Here is a 15,947-nt window from a genome sequence, read left to right on the forward strand (position 1 = left end):
CATTTTCGGCACAGCATCATCAGCGCTGACGTGGGAGCTACGTGAGCGGAGGCACAGGCCGTCCACTGTAATTAGTGACGAGTCAGACGACGTAAAACTTCGGTAAGTCGCTGCAAAGCTGTCACATGGTCGAAGGCAAATGTGCAGACGCGTTTCCACTGCGAAACTTTCCACTAAAACTTTAAGCGTTATTTTTATTTTTATTTTTTTTGCGGCCGGCCTCACGAATTAGCCGAGCGACGCGGAGCGAACATGTTCTCAGTCGTCTCGGCCTTCACCAGTTCCTCTCTTTTGAAGTTTTCAGAGCTGCGTCAAGCCGGATGGAGTAAGAGACACACAGGAAGTTGAGCAAAAGTGCCTCTTCAAAATAAAATACACTTTAAACGCCACATGAACGACCACGACTTCAATGTGCATTTCCAAATTCCTCTCAGATATACATTTTAACGTTTATAATTATATTTTAATAAAAACATGTTAGAGAAACCACAGTGCAAGCTTAATTTTCACTTTCTACTACTGAAAAGGGAAGTTGCATTTTCTCCATTCATTGCGTAATTTGTTCAACTTGATTTATTGTCGGTGTTTACTTCATATTACACAACACACACACACAAAATAAAGTTAAACACTTTAAGAAAAAAACGGGGATTTCATTTAGTACATGTATATTCTGTGAAATTAAAAGAAGTAATCCAAACAAAAATAATTTCCGGAGCCAAAAATTAAATCTTAAATTTAATTCCACTGTAACGATTTTGACAAAGAGGCCACATTTAACAGTGATGTTTAACTGTGTCATCAGCTGATATCCCACAGAATAAACATCACATCGTGTACCGGGTGCATGAGAGTCCATGATGTGAGGATAGAGTCAATATTTGAAGTAAAGTGTGTATTCTGGCCGGTGGCCGTGATGCTGGCTGACTTTTTATGATCCTAAGCCTTTAAACTCTGTTTATTGTTTGTGTCTGATTTGAGCCACCGTCACCTGTAAATTAAACGCAAATCCTTTTTTTTTTTTTAACTTGGCCCACTACAAATCTCTGTCTCTGCTGTTCTTTTAGGCCTCGATTAAGAATCAGTAATCAAGGGTGCTACATGTCTAAGTAACATCCACACCAATGAATGCCAAGAGTTGTCGCAAGATGTTCAGTGTTATTTACTTCTTCCTGTCAGTGGTCATAATGTTGTGGCTGATCGGTGTATATTAGTTACAGAAGACAGACGGTGTCAAGAGTATGTCAAATTGAAAAACTCCGCTCTGGACAACGGAGGTGGACTGAGATACAAATCTGACGCCACTTTAATTTACGACACAGTCTACTTCTGCTGTCAGTGGTTTTAATGTTGTGGCGGATTGGTGTAGATCATTTTATAATTCTACAGTCACTCTTGCCTCTTTCAGCGGTTTTCTGCTTCTTCCTTTTCTCTTCATAAAAACTTCAGTTGTGCTGAATAATGAATCGAGGTAATCAAGGGAGACATTTTAAAAGGGTTAAATGTTTCTGTATTGTCGGGAAAAACCTGTTAATCAGCTGTGGCCCATGACCTGACATGCTGCTTCGTACAAATCCAATATCTGATGAAAACTAATGTCTGAAATGCAGACACAGTCATTTTGTTTGCAGTCTCTCGTGATGAAATTTGGAGAAGGTTTTTGTCAGCCTCTGCTTGTTTCTCTGTCTCTCTGTCTGTCTAGGTACTGACTATGGATGCCTCGGTGTCGTCTCAGCTGGAGAGCAGTTTAAACAGCTCAGTGACAGATGGAGAAGAGAACCACGGTGACGCCAGTGCATCCGATGCAGACATTACTCAGGTATACACGCAGTTTGGAATGAGGTGCTTTCTTCTTGTTTCACCAAATGCACAATCCTGTGATTTATCCTTGGATTTTGGCACCAATGTCGTGATTTGTCCCCGAAGATATCGGTGGCGGCGGAGTCCTCTGACGTGATCGACGCCCAGCTGTCTGACAGTGAGACGGTGCAGGTCCCAGGTGTAATCCAGGCCCCCCAGACCTCCGTCATACAGTCGCCGCAAGTCCAGACTGTCCAGGTGAGGGCAAAAGCTTGTCTAATCTGAACTCTGTTAAGCACAATTTCTTTCTTTTTTTTTAAAACTGAGAACAGGTTGGACACCAGAACCAAACTCTGTATCAGTCAAATAAAGCTGTTGTTAAGCCCTTGGGGTAAAACCAAAGTCAGTGCTCAGGTGATTCAAGACAACTCCAAGTCAAGCTTCAACTAGTTTCGGATGAAGCCATTCAAGTTTAGTCTGTGCCAAGTCCATCAGGGCATGTGATAGATCAATGAAAACAAGTCTGTTTCAAGTATCAAAGTGTTCAGGATTAAACAGAGCAAGTGTCAAGTCAGGTCTCAAGCCAATGAAGTCCTTCAAAGCATGTCCAACTAGTCAACTAGAGCAAGGCAAGACCTCAAGCCTGAAGTCATTCAAGACAACTACAAGTCAAGACTCAACTGAGTGAGTTTAGAGCGAGTCTTTGATCAAGGAAGAACAGATATTTTCTCAGGTCCTTCTAAATGCGTTCAAGTCTAGTCTCAACCCATTGACTGTATATATAGACAAACCCTCACTGGTGTTACCCAAGTTGGACTTTTCTCAAGCCTCAAGTCTCCACTGTGCCAGACCAATTGACTTTGATGTTACCCAAGTTGGATCTTGAGCTTGCCCCAGGTCCGATGGCATTCAAGTCAAGTCAGTGAATATAAGTCCAAGTCTTTTCTCAACCCTCTAAGTCAATTATCAAGCTACTGTAATTGAGACCATGTGAAGTTACCAGTCATACAACATTTGACCAAGCCTCAAGTCAAGTGTCAAGTCAATGAAGAGAAGGACTTTCTCAAGTCCTTCAAAGTACGTTCAAGTCTAGTCTCAACCCATTGACTGTATATATGGACAAACCCTCACTGACGTTACCCAAGTTGGACCTTGAGCTAGCTAGTCTCAAGACATTCAAGTCAGTCACTGAATATACAGTTAGTCTTTTCTCAAGTTCGGTCAGAGACAATTGACCCTCTAAGTCAATTATTAAGCCTTGACCAGGCCCCAACACTTCAGGTTATTTGATGTGGGTCCAAGTCCAGTCTTTGTTCTGGTGATTTAAGTCAAAGTTTACACAACAGATCTCACTATTCAAAAAAAAACAGCCAGTAAAAAACTGTCCACTCTGTGTTGGCCGTATAATCTGAAGGTTGGGACGTCAGTGTGTTTAGTGAATGGATGTTTATCTGCTGTGTGTTGAAGGTAAACTGGAGGTCTCGTGGTGTAACGCAGTGCCTCTGTTAATAGGATTGAGCAGGAGGAGGCGAGGTTTAAGCTCATCAGTCTAACCTTCACATTCAAGAGATGTTGTTGTGTCTGGGTGTGAGAGCAGCTCCACGAACCAAACTGTGAGGTGAAGAAAAAAAGAACTTTTAATTCTGATAAAAAAGAAAAGTGCCGTATTTTCATGTCTTCAGTGAAATAGTTTGGCGACTGGAAATAAAAAACCTTGGTTCACGCGTATCGGCAGCGGATTTCTCGAATGTGCAGCTTTATTTGCAAGGCTGTGGTTAGTTTGTGATCTGATGAAAAGTAGTTTTACAAAGAAATTTCGAGGAAAGAGATTAAATCAGTGAACTGCTCAGAGGAAAGGTGCAGACATAACTACGCCACAGAGCGGTTTCGTCGAAGTACTCTCTACTTCATATCAGTGAGTCTATCAGCGAGAAGTAAATACTTCCCGCTAATAGACTTCTCGGTTTAGGCTGAACCTTGACAGTGGTAATTGCATTGATCAGGCATAACATTATGACCACCTTCTTAATATTGTGTAGGTCTCCCTTTTGAAACCAAAATCACCAAAATCAGAGAATGGACATGGACCTTCTGAGGGTGTCCTGTGGTGTCTGGCAACACAATGTTGTTAATGAGGGCCTTTGGGTCCTGTGGGTTGAGGGGAGGGGCCTCTGTGGATCATCCCACAGACACTCGAGTCTGGGATCCGGTGAATTTGGAGGCCAGGCAACACATTGTGCTGTTCTTCCTGTGTCAGGCTGCATCTTGCTGAGGATGGCTGCTGCCATCAAGGAGTGTCATTGCTATGGGGTGGGTGCTACATGTCTAAGTAACATCCACATGAATGAATGCCAGGTCTAAACGTTTCCCAGCAGAACAGAGAATTGTCGTAAGGCTGATCGGTGTATATTGTCGTAGGAATAAATGTACAGAGATCCACTCTGTTTAAGCACAGTTTAATAAAAGTTAATATTCACAGTCAGCAGCTGAATTATTTCTTGCTTTCAGATTGCAAGCGTAGACCTGAGCGGCCTTATCAATGAACAGACGTTCACAAGCCTCAGTTTAAGCTGCTCCCCTTTTCGCTCTAATGTTCGTCATGAAAGCCTTCTGGTCGATGACATACAACCGGGTCACCTTTATATTTGTTGTTATTCCGAGAAACACATTTAGTCATGCTCGGAGGAAGGAGCGTGTTAACTGTTCACTCATATTCGGCTTGTGACTCTCTTAGGGCATGTAATGGGTTGAAATGATTGAGGCTGGAATGGAATGCTGCTCAGAATCCTTCTCTGGCGTCATCCTCGTCTTTCACAAACGCATCCCGGTTGCATCACAAAAAAGCCAGTGTGTGCAAGGAAACGGACCCTCTGTTGTAATATTTAACACAAGAGATGTTGCCAAAATTAAAATAAATAAATAAAAATCATTGCAGATTACTCACACGCTTTTCTTTAAAAAAAAAAAAAAAAAAATCCTCCCTGTTCTCTGCAGGTCGCTACGGTAGCAGAGATGGAGGATGACGAGTCAGCTACAGACGCACAGAAGAGGCGGGAGATTCTCTCCAGGCGTCCGTCTTATCGGTGAGAAGACGTCAGCAGCAAAAAAAAAAAAAAAAAAACTAGAGATATGCAGCAAGTAAAGTGTGTAGCGTGTGTGAGGAATCACTTCATGGGATTCTGTTCTCTGGCAGAAAAATTCTTAATGAGCTTTCTTCGGATTCGCCGGCAGTTCCGAAAATCGACGAGGAACAGGGAGAGGATGAGGAGCCGGTCTCCAGCACACCCTCGGTGTCGCCGCCGTCCTCCATCTACCAGACCAGCTCAGGACAATATAGTTAGTATATATATTGTGTATTTTACATCACAAAGGGAGCTTCTTGATAACTTGAGAAGATGCCAATACGTAACATAAATCATCATCATTTCATTCATCTTTGACCCCGAACAGTTGCAATCAGCCAGGGCAGAGCCATCCAGCTGAGGAGCCCGGGAGTCGAAGCCATTCAGGGGGCCCAGACCCTGGCGGTCACCGGCTCTCCCACGCCGCAGCCTGGTGCCGCCATCCTGCAGTGTGCAGCCCAGCCTGGAGACGCCCCGCAGCAGTTCTACATCCAGGGAGGACAGGTGCTCATCCAAGGTGAGGCACAGATAAGTTTGAATTCGCAAGCTCACAAATGTTCGACACCTGTCACCATAAATCTTCAACGACGAGAAGTTATAAACAATAGCTGAGATGGCGGTCCATGTTAAACATATTTAACGATGATTGTCCCCCAAGTGAAACCATCCTCAAGGCCTCGATATAGGGTACACTGCCGGCCCTGGATGTGAAGAGCTGTGTGTCTGGTGTGTCTTAGAGCCAGGACATTATCAACAGTCCTGAAACACATGTGACATTTGGATCATTTCCTAGCTGTCACAGTCCGTTCCAAATAAGTCAATGTGACTGAGGACGTTGACATCTTGAAATATTCCACCAGTAACAACGTTCAGTCACACCTTCATCGCTCAGGGCTTGAACTCCGATCTAGTGCATCAACAAGACGCCCACTTTTGACTTGCTTGCAGTCATATCGGCAAGAAGGTCATTTGTTCAAGGTGAGACTGTGACTCATTGAGACAGAGCGAAGGTTTCCCCTGTAGGAAACTGACTCCAGCTCAAGGTTCCTCAGATCAGCTGCCTCCTTGGCCGACTTCTCAACCTTGGCCTTCTGCTGGTTTCTGATCTGCTGCTTCACGTCATACAAACTATTTCAGTAGAGATCTTCTCACTGTCATCCAGCAGACAGATTGAGAACCTGCTGGATTTTGCAAACTCAACTGAAACTCTCTGGTCTTCTCAGTTCTTTCTGCTGCAGCTGAGACTGTGTCATGACCTCTATGTTCTATGTTCTTCAAAAAAAAAAAGCCAAGTCGAGAGAAAACCATCTTCATCTTGGTACAAGGAACGGAATTTGAATTTCCTGAACTTTATAGATTAGGTCTGCAAGCTTTTACCTTTTAAACGAAGGGGGTTTCATGGCTAAGCATTGCCACATGTAATCAGATTTGAGTTCAGGCTTCTTAATCTCTAAATTTGCTAATGTAGTGTTATTGACCAAGACAGGTCTACCTTTACCGAAGGCAACTGAGGATTCTCCTCATCACAGAGGCTTTTAATATAGATCATTCAGTAGCTGTGCCCACGGGGGAATATAGCGGATGAGATTACAAAGCATTTCTGGGCCCAAATGAATTTCATTTTCTGCTCTTACTCTCTCTCTGAAAGTGAACTTCATATTGCTTCTGTCATCAAAACAGCTGACAGTCTTTCTCGTATGTGCTGTAAAAAGACTGTCTGCTCTTTCACTTAACTCAAGTGCCCATACCGTCCGTTAATTGAGAGACTGACAGGAAGGGCTTTATTATATTTATTACAGTAAGAACAATACTTTAAAAACACAGTACTATGCAAACATATCTGATCATATCTTTTGAGAACTCAAGCCATCCGCACAAAAACCGAAAAGGCCCACACATTTACGATAAGTGATTTCTCAATAACCTTTTTTTTTTTCTGCAGGCGCACGTTGTTTGAAGCTCTGGTCTTTTAATTGACACTGACGTTCTTGAAAACTATCAAAAGCTGAAGTTGCAGTTAGATCCTTAAAACCTATTCATTATATGCTTTACCTATACTTTGTTGTGGTTAGCAGATTGCCTTTGTTTCACCGTTTGTGCTGTGGACTCCCACTACATTAGCGGTTGTATTTCAGTTGCAGTTTTTGGCAGCTTTCACTTTGGCACAGTGTTATTTGCCTACTCAGTCTGACCTATGCACCCAGAAGCTGTTTACTTCCATCCAGCTGCAGAGCGCTGTAGTAACAACAAAGGCCCGGGTGAAGCTGCTCGGCTGCAGGCGCCTGCAATTGTCGCTAACTGTGGTGTTAACCACAGACTGAGCTATGAATAACTAATCTCAGCTCACACCATGAGATCTGTATGACTTCAATGAAGCTACTAAGAGCATTTAGAGTTGTTTGAAGTGCATACGAACGAGTAGCATGTAGTGGTGAGGCTGCAACCAACCGTACCCCTTCCTTACTGTTTCGCTTGCAAGCAAGTAAGAGAAACTAATGTGCTGTGGTCAAAGGTTGCCTCTAGATTCAGTATTTCTGAGTCGCTGTAGAAACATGGTGGTACAATATGGTGGACTCTGCAGAACATGTTCCCTTATTAGATGTAAAGAACAAACATGACAGCCGATGGTCGGATGTTTTGGTTGTACCGTTAACACTAGCTGGATCCTTGTCCAGCATTTTGAATCGGCAGTAGAACAAGTCCTAGCTGCTCACTTTAGTGCATGAGAAGCAAACTGGAAAAGCCTGGAAGCCAAACTGGTCCGGAGTTGCTCTGTTAGGAAATGATTATGCTCGGGCAAGGATCCGCCGGGAAAACCAAATAGTTTGGGCGGGATTTATGTTGTGATGGACAGAAAAGTAACCGCGACGTAGTCATACGCCGTTCCAGAACATTCGTATACGCAAATGTTGACACACCATGATGTACGATGGGTTGTAGCTCTTCCTAGCTTCCTAGCCTCTTAAGTAATACTACCACTAAGATTTCCGGTGCTGAACGCAACAGTATGTGCCTGCTAGCCATTGGCTGCGGTCTTTACAGTGTGTCTGTGAAGGTTCTCGGTCATCCAGGTCATGGTATATCCAAAAGATAAGGACAGCTAGACTTGTAGAGTTTCTTGAAGACGCTAGATCCAAGCAGCTTCTTCAGTTCTAAAAGACTGGTGGAGAGTTGGGGTTTAAATAGGAACATCACTCACATGACTACAGTCTGTAATGACTAGATACCTGAAACTGGAGGATTCTGTTTTCCTTCCTCAGTGAATGGTACTGTAACAACCAGACTGAAGGTGTGAACGGTCGTGAAACTTGTTGTGGACAGATGTTTCCTAAGTTAAAAGTAATGTCAGATTATATCTCAGTCCACCTCTCCTGTTCAGAAAGGGGTTTTCCAATTTGACATAGGTGGCTTGCTTTACTCTTCTTTGACACCATCTGTCTCATCTGTAGATAATATACACAGATCAGCCACAACATTAAAACCACCGACAGGAGAAGTAAACAACATTGACCATTTGCATCAATTCAGTGTTCTGCTGGGAAACTTTTGGACCTGGCATTCATTGGTGTGGATGTTACTTAGACATGTAGCACCCACCTAGACCAGACCAGGCACCCCCACCCCATAGCAATGACATTCCTTGATGGCAGCAGCCACCCCCAGCGGGATGCAGCCTGACACAGGGACACACTAGGGGTTGAATGACTTCCGATGTTTTAAAGACAATTAATATGTGGTGAAAGTCGAGTCAACGTCGACCAGTCGATGACGTCACACATAAAAACACAGTAGAAAGTAATGCTTTGCAACAACGAAATCTAATATTCTTGACCTGAATACATATTGTAACGTCCCACACAAAAGAAGCTACGGAGTTTATTGAAGCTTGAACACGAGCTACCGTCGGCCGTAGCCAGCGGAAAACGGCATTGCTGTCCAGAGGATTTGGACCGTTCCTCTGCTAGCGTTAGCAGGTGCCCTTTCAGATGAGTGTGCATGGCAGCAGTACTTTAGTTGTATTTCAGGACTGACTCACATATTCTGCATGCCACAGTAGTATGGGCTTTATCTTCAGTGAAGTATTTCAACACACTTGATGAACGGCTGCTAGTTTGCTGCAACGACCCACTGGGCTCCTCGCTTGTCTTCTTGGAGGCGTCTGTGTTGTTATTGTCACGTGATCGGCGACGAGTCGACTAGATCCCAAACTGATCAAGTATCTGTGGGATGATCCACAGAGGCCCCTCCCCTCAAAGCCAACAACATCCTGTTTCCCGACACCACAGGACACCCTCAGAAGGCCCATGTCCATTCTCTGATGAGTCCCAACTGTTTTGGAGGCACAAGGGAGACCTACACAATATTAGGAAGGTGGTCATAATGTTATGCCTGATCGGTGTATGTGCATTATTATCCTCAAAGGAGTGTCCTTTGTCCTTTAGGCGTAGGCGGACTACCAAATCCTGACCTTAGAGCCGGCTGTACCGCGTTGAGTCATGCGTTTGTGAATGGTTTGCTCTGTTCCCCTAACGTATACGTCTGTACATTCCTCCCCGCTCTGAACCGCAGTGTGTTCAAGTTCAACAGGTCCAGACGTAAGGAGACGTGAGGCGACGTCACAGTCAGCCTTTTAATGTCAGTGTGGAGTGTCCCTCCCTTAACGAAAACACAATGATTATTACTTTCAGGTGATTACGCTGAACTAAGCAGATCACACTGACACTGACGCAGCGTGTATAATTATCTCGTGAAATCAGCACAGCCTTTAAAGAGACAACCCAGAAGTAATAAAGGCTAGTGTATTTTATTAATTCATTTTAATAATGCTGATATTATTCATTTGTCTATTAGGAAGTAGTTACTGTTTATTATTGAGAAAGAGGAAACAGGTTCAGCCAAGCCGCATGGGTTTGCTGCAAGTGTTTTCCACCACCACTTCTTTGGAAGTAGGAGAAATTGTTCCACTGTATCGATAAAGTGAAAATAATGCTGCAAAAAAAAAAAAAAAAGAAGTCCTGCAGGGTTTGAGTTATCTCGTAAGTAGGTTACTGCTCACCCTCAGAAAAACAAACGAATGCATGATTCCTGTTAGCGTAATTTGAAACACTTCCTCTGTGGTGGAGGGTTTTCAGTCATCCAGCAGCCGAAGCGGCCCGTAGAATCCTTCCACGTGCTTTTATTTTGTATTACTTTTTTGCAGAGTCCTGCCGCTTTCTTCCCACTTCCCTTCACGCGGAACGACTTGAACCCATGGAGCTCAACAGTTTGCACGGCAGCCACTTGGGACACAATATCCTCTTGTTTGTCGAGCGTCTCTCTAGTTGCGTCACTCGGGCTAAAAATACAACCCCTCCGCTACCTTCCCCTCCCTCCCTCCCTCTGGCTCCCCCTCCCTCCCTCCCAAGCCTGCCTGCCTGCCCAGCTCACATTGTGTTTCTGTACTTCAGCGGCTGATCTGCAGGGAGGGAGTTAGGAGGAGGAGGAGGGTGAGGAGGAGGAGGAGGAGGAGGAACTCTAATCCTCTGTGTTTTACTGACTTCAGCGCGCAGGGAGTGATGTCATTGTGATGTCAATGCCAGTAATTGTAATCGGGCTGCAAAGTTGACGAGCGACCACTCTGGCACAGAGAGAGCCGAGAGGGAAAAAGGTTGTCCAAGCAGGAGGAAGGCACACAGATTGAAGTGAAGCGCGACAGGGCAGGAGTGTGTTTGTTCAGTGCGGAGGTGTTCCTACTGCCGCGGTGCTGGATTATTGGAAACAGGAGATGGCTGTAACTGGGGATGAGACTGAGTCAGGTAGAGGCTTTTTATTATTATTATTATTTTGTTTGTTAACTGCCGAGATCTGTTCTCACTGCTGATATGTGTGCACACGTTCTATGATAAGGATTGGGAGTGTGTTTTAGGTGGCACTTGCACCGTTTGCAGATTATTTTTCCAACTTTCCTTAAATTTGAATGACTTACTTGTCACTTTTACTTCATGTGTTGTGGAGTTGGGGATGACCCTGGTGCAGGTGCTTGCCTTTTTTTTGTTTTTTTTTACCAGTGCAAGACAAGGAAAGTAGTGTGGGAAGCTCAGGGTGGAAAGGAAAAAAAGCAGATCCAGAGAGTTGAGAGGCATTCGGTCGGTGCGTTCAGCGCCGTGTCCCGCTGCTCCTAAACACACTGGTTGTCAGGCAGACGGGCAGCAGCAGCAGCAGCAGGGAGGAGGAGGAGGGGGGCAAGGTGCGGGTGGCTGTGGACGGGGGGGGGGGTGAGATAGTTGCCGGTTTGACGTCACTCCAGTTTCCTGGAACAGAAGCCAGGCAGGGAAGGGAGAATGCGAAACGGGCGAGTGAGACGCACGCACTGACGTCAGCACAGCTCGAGTCACTCTGTTATCATAATGAGAGGGGGGGGGGGGGGGGAGGGGGGAGAGAGTGTGCGTTTGCGGTTGCGCTCGCTTGCCGTGTGTCTTTCTGAATGAGTGTGTGTGTGTGATGGCACAGCAGAGGAAGGGGGGAAGGTGGTGGTGGAGGGAGGGGGGTTAGATGATAGAAACTTCTCAGGAACAAAGTGAGAAAAAAAAAAAAAAAAAGAACAGAGAGAAGCTGAAGTGGAATGAGACAGCATGCAGAGCCGAGCGGTTAAGAGTTGACTCATCTCATTGATGACTCAACTCAAACTAGAAAACAGCTTCTTCTTCTCTTTTTCTTTTTTTTCTTAAATGGCTTTTTCCAGAATCGGCTCCACGGCTATTATCAACTGTTATCAGCGGCGCACACACGCACACTGCTTTGCATTAGGACAGACACGGTGTCAGCCAACGCCTGTCAAGTGTGCCAGTCGTAGTAAAATAACGCTCAGTCTGACCCCATTCAGCATTTAACGTCTCTAAATATATCTTTAAATCTCTTTTTTTTTTGCTTCATATTTAATAGGGACCCCGACATAGTTAGTTGTGATCTTAGATTTTCATACCAACACCAAGAACATGTGCTTAGAAATGATTTAAAGCCACTTAAACATATCTTGTTCCAATTTAAAGATCAGTCGGTGAGGTTTTACGCTGGTCTGCATTGGGGATGCACTGAAAAATTGTATCGAAAATTTTATCGAAAACAACACGGCCCAAACAGGATGTTGTGATGTTGTGATGATGCAAGCAACAACCCCTGCAATTTTCGTCCGTGTTGTTTCGGCCATGTTGTTTTGGTGATAAATTTTCGATAAAATTTTCGATAAAATTTTCAATAAAATTCGCAGATTAGGCATGCACCGAAAATTTTCGGCTGAAAAAACAAAAATGCACTTTTGCATCCCTAATCTGCAAATTTTATCGAAAATTTATCACCAAAACGACATGGCCGAAACAACACGGCCAAAACAGGATGTTGTGATGATGCAAGAAACAACCGCAGCGAAAATGTCCCAAAAGGGCATTTTTGGTTTTTCGGACAAAAATTTTCGGCAAAAAGTTTCTCCATAGTCGTGTAACAGGTATTCTGGATGTATATGTGATGTGGGGTGGGATGGGGTGAGGGGGTTTGTTTTTAAATTGCTTAGGTCATTGACCCCAAGGATAAATAGTGTTATAGGTAATAGGAGGTTAGGTTCAATCCTCTCTCATGGTAACTGCTGTAATTTTCAGTTTGTGTTGCTCAGCTGTGCGATCATTTGGCAGGATGTTGTTCCGTTAAACTGGATTTACATTCTGTTATTTAGCCGTGCAACAATTATACTAATTCAAGAGCACTCAAAGCACAAAAACAAACCCCCAAAATGCAAACACAGTTGAATCGACGACTCTCTCTGTTAGTGCAGGGCTGTTCCACTAGTGTACCTAATGAACTGGCACAAGTGTGTGTTAATGTTTTTGCTGATGGCAACACACCTCTTGAAGCCCGTAACTTCGGTTGCCACGGTTACAGCCGCTTGACGCTAATCCCGTAGCATAAATGACTCATGTGTGTTGCACGAGGAGCAGAAATGATTCTTCTTCGAGGCCCGTCAGCTATAAATGTTTTAGGCAGAGTTACGAGAAGCAACCGCCGCTGTGTCAGCTCGTTCCGCAACACGTTGGAGAACTGACATCAGATTTAGTGCGGCCGACAAATACCCGTTCACAGGGACAGTCAAAGGAAATTCATCCTTTGAGGCAGGAAGGAAGAGCGGATGAGCATCCTTGGCTGAGGTTACGGGGGCCCTAACTCTTCTGCTCCTCTTCTTCCCACAGCCGCCACGGGGGACATGCCCGCCTACCAGCTGCGTTCGCCCAACTCGGGCCTGGCTCAGAGCATCGTGATGGCCGCGTCCCCGGGCAGCATGCAGAGCCCCTCGTCGCAGCACGCCGAAGAGATCACCCGCAAGAGGGAGGTCCGGCTGATGAAAAACAGGTAGGAGCTGGAAGCCGAAGGTGGCTCGGCCTTAGAGAAAGCGAGCGGCTATTTCTGGAGGCGGTAATCAGATTATGTTTGCTGCACGGGCAAAGCAAAAATGCGGTCAATGAGATGCCTTTACAAGTACAAGTGATCGCTTGTGACCCTAAATTGGAGTTCTCCAAATTGTGAATCTGATTTCAGGGCTTTGCATTTGAAACCGTGCATTCAAGGATTATTTAGAATCATGCGCCAAAAGTGAAAGGACACAAGTGCAGCTGAACTGGAAACTTTGACACGAGTGTGACGCTGACGGTTTGGTGGTTGACGTTCACAGTTTTTGTTTTTCTGCCAAAGCGAGAAGTCACTGGAAGTGCAAAGGTCAAAGAAAAAGGTTAAAGATGCACAGGTGCTGCCGAGGCGCTGCAGCGGGTCAGTGCTCCCGGAATAATAAAGACAGAAACGCTGAAGCTTATAAAAGGGCTCAGCGTAGCTTCCATTTAGTTTAAACTACATTTTTTTTAACTCGTGTTTCTCCTCTTTCCTCCGCAGGGAAGCAGCCCGCGAGTGCCGCAGGAAAAAGAAAGAGTACGTGAAGTGTCTGGAAAACCGCGTGGCCGTGCTGGAGAACCAAAACAAGACCCTGATTGAAGAGCTCAAAGCACTGAAGGACATTTACTGCCACAAAGCCGAGTAGCGGCGGCCGCCTGTGGTCCAGTCACGGGCTGGAGACAGTTCACAGAGACCGCTACAGCAAAAAAAACAACAACAAAAAACTAAAGACTCCGGAACAAAAACCGCTTTGACCGTCTTTGTTTCTCTTGCTCACTCAGGCCTGATTCACGCCAAAATTCAGAAGTGTCGCGGGAGGTTGGGGGGGAGGCGGGGTGGGGAGGGATTGGAGTGGCTCGAAGCTTGCCAGTTTTGCTCTCGTTCTTATCTTGCGCTCCCTTTGCATGTGAAGACTCAAGTGTTTTGTGCGCGCCGTGCTTGCTGTCGCTGCCGTGCGCGAGGCGAGGCGAGGCCGGCCAATGAGAGACAGCCAGCCAGAGGAGAGGAGAGAGAAGAGAAGAGAACAGGAAGAGGAAATACAGGTGCTTCCTGAAAATGTGGCGCTCAACCGCAGCGATAACAGGAGGGGGAGAGAAAGAAGAAAAAAAAACTCTGTTCGCCAGGTCTCGCCACCGGCAAATTTCTCCCTGCGGTCAGGCGAGGTGCGCACAGAATGCTACGCGAGATCCACCAACACCACCACCACCAGCAGCACCAGCAGCAGCAGCAGCAACGGCAACGGGGCAACTTTATCTGATCGTGTAGCTCGTGTAATTTCGCGCTTCTGATTTTTTGATCGTTGCATTCCTTCACGTGAAATGTCCTCAAGCGTTTTTGTCAGTAAAGTGATTTCTCTTTTCTTCCTTTTCAGTGTGTTGGAAAAGTCTTGATTTGGTCAAAAAAGGTTTTATATTTAATAAAATATATATATAATATTATATATTACAGAACATCAGAATACATTTCAAGCCATTTTAGACTGGCGTCGTCTGAGTTTGGAAAAGAATCTTTATTTTTTCACGACTCGAGTGGAAATGAAATGAAAGCATTCAGTCGAAGCACAGAATGCACCAAACAGTGTGCACATTATGAGAAATTATATATTCTATTACAGATATTTGAGCAATTTAATATATATTAATATCCTAAGAAGCGAATCTTACCTATGAAATAGTTGTTCAATGTGTGAAGAATCTTGAAGAATAACCGTTTTGCTTTTACTGTCAAGCAACTGTTTTCTGTTCGGAACGATGGCCATCCATTTTGGAATAAAACTGTATTTGATTACGGCTTAATATTTAAAACGCTCTGTTTAAAGGGCGATGCCAATTTTATTTCTTTTTTCTCTTTTTTTTGTAAAGATGTTTTATTTTTAAATACATCATCTCGTGTTAATACTCGGAGACTGCCTGCTTTCCGTGCTTCTGTTGATGTTAGTCGTTCCCTGGACTATATTTTATTCGTGTTATTTTTTATTTTCTTTGTGCGTGTGTGTGTGTGTGTGTGTGTAGACAGAAAAGAGCACTCCTCAGAGTAACGGCCGTCTGTTGCGCGTCGGCTGCCAGAGCCCTTTAAAGTCGCAGTTCGGCTTTTTTTTTATCAATGAAAACAGTGTGAGTCAGCCCGTGGCGGTCTTGATATTTACCAGCCAAGCTGTCGCGGCTTGTACTCGGAGGGGTGCCCGTTCTGCTCTGTTCTATAAAAAGAACCCGAGCGGTGATAAAATTCTGATATTTCTTTTCTCGGTATCGACTGAGCTGAATTTTCCTGCACTTCACTTACTTCTTGCTGTTTTAAATGGCTCCATCTTTTACCAGGTGTTCTCCTCTCAGTTGTTTGAACTGTAAAACTATTATTTTGTTTTTTTTTTGTTTCTCCAATAAAATATTTGAATCTGACGCGGCTGCTGTCATTTGAGAGGCTTGGACGTGGGACAAACTGTGACGGCTAGAGGACTTGACTGGGTCAGAGCAGCTCTTGTGGGGTGATCCTAGTCTGCAGTGCCTCTCTAACGTGGTCCAAGGAAGGAGAAGAGGCGTTCAGCCTGCACTATTTTAAACAAATGAGGCTCTTTATCACGGCTAACGCTCCCAAGTCACACCTCCATTGCATGAT

At 44.7% G+C, this 15,947-nt stretch overlaps 1 protein-coding gene across 4 annotated transcripts; it reads left to right on the top strand.

Moving 5' to 3' along the window:
- Window positions 1-15,730, top strand: crema (cAMP responsive element modulator a). 4 transcript variants are annotated; one of them, XM_084546910.1, is made up of 8 exons: window positions 1-102; window positions 1,703-1,819; window positions 1,927-2,058; window positions 4,795-4,883; window positions 4,994-5,136; window positions 5,251-5,439; window positions 13,139-13,298; window positions 13,833-15,730. In XM_084546910.1, exons 2-8 carry the CDS (start codon window positions 1,712-1,714, stop codon window positions 13,975-13,977), a joined length of 966 nt encoding a protein of 321 aa, XP_084403036.1. In that variant the 5' UTR covers window positions 1-102; window positions 1,703-1,711; the 3' UTR covers window positions 13,978-15,730. The 4 variants fall into 4 exon arrangements, with proteins under 4 accessions (XP_084403036.1, XP_084403037.1, XP_084403038.1 ...); XM_084546911.1 differs by lacking the exon at window positions 1-102 and having other exon boundaries at window positions 792-1,819; XM_084546912.1 differs by lacking the exons at window positions 1-102; window positions 1,703-1,819 and having other exon boundaries at window positions 1,940-2,058; window positions 5,032-5,136.
- The last annotated feature ends 217 nt before the right edge of the window (window positions 15,731-15,947 follow it).

This window comes from Chelon labrosus (assembly GCF_963514085.1).
Source record: "Chelon labrosus genome assembly, chromosome: 6".
Classification (NCBI taxonomy): Eukaryota; Metazoa; Chordata; class Actinopteri; order Mugiliformes; family Mugilidae; genus Chelon; species Chelon labrosus.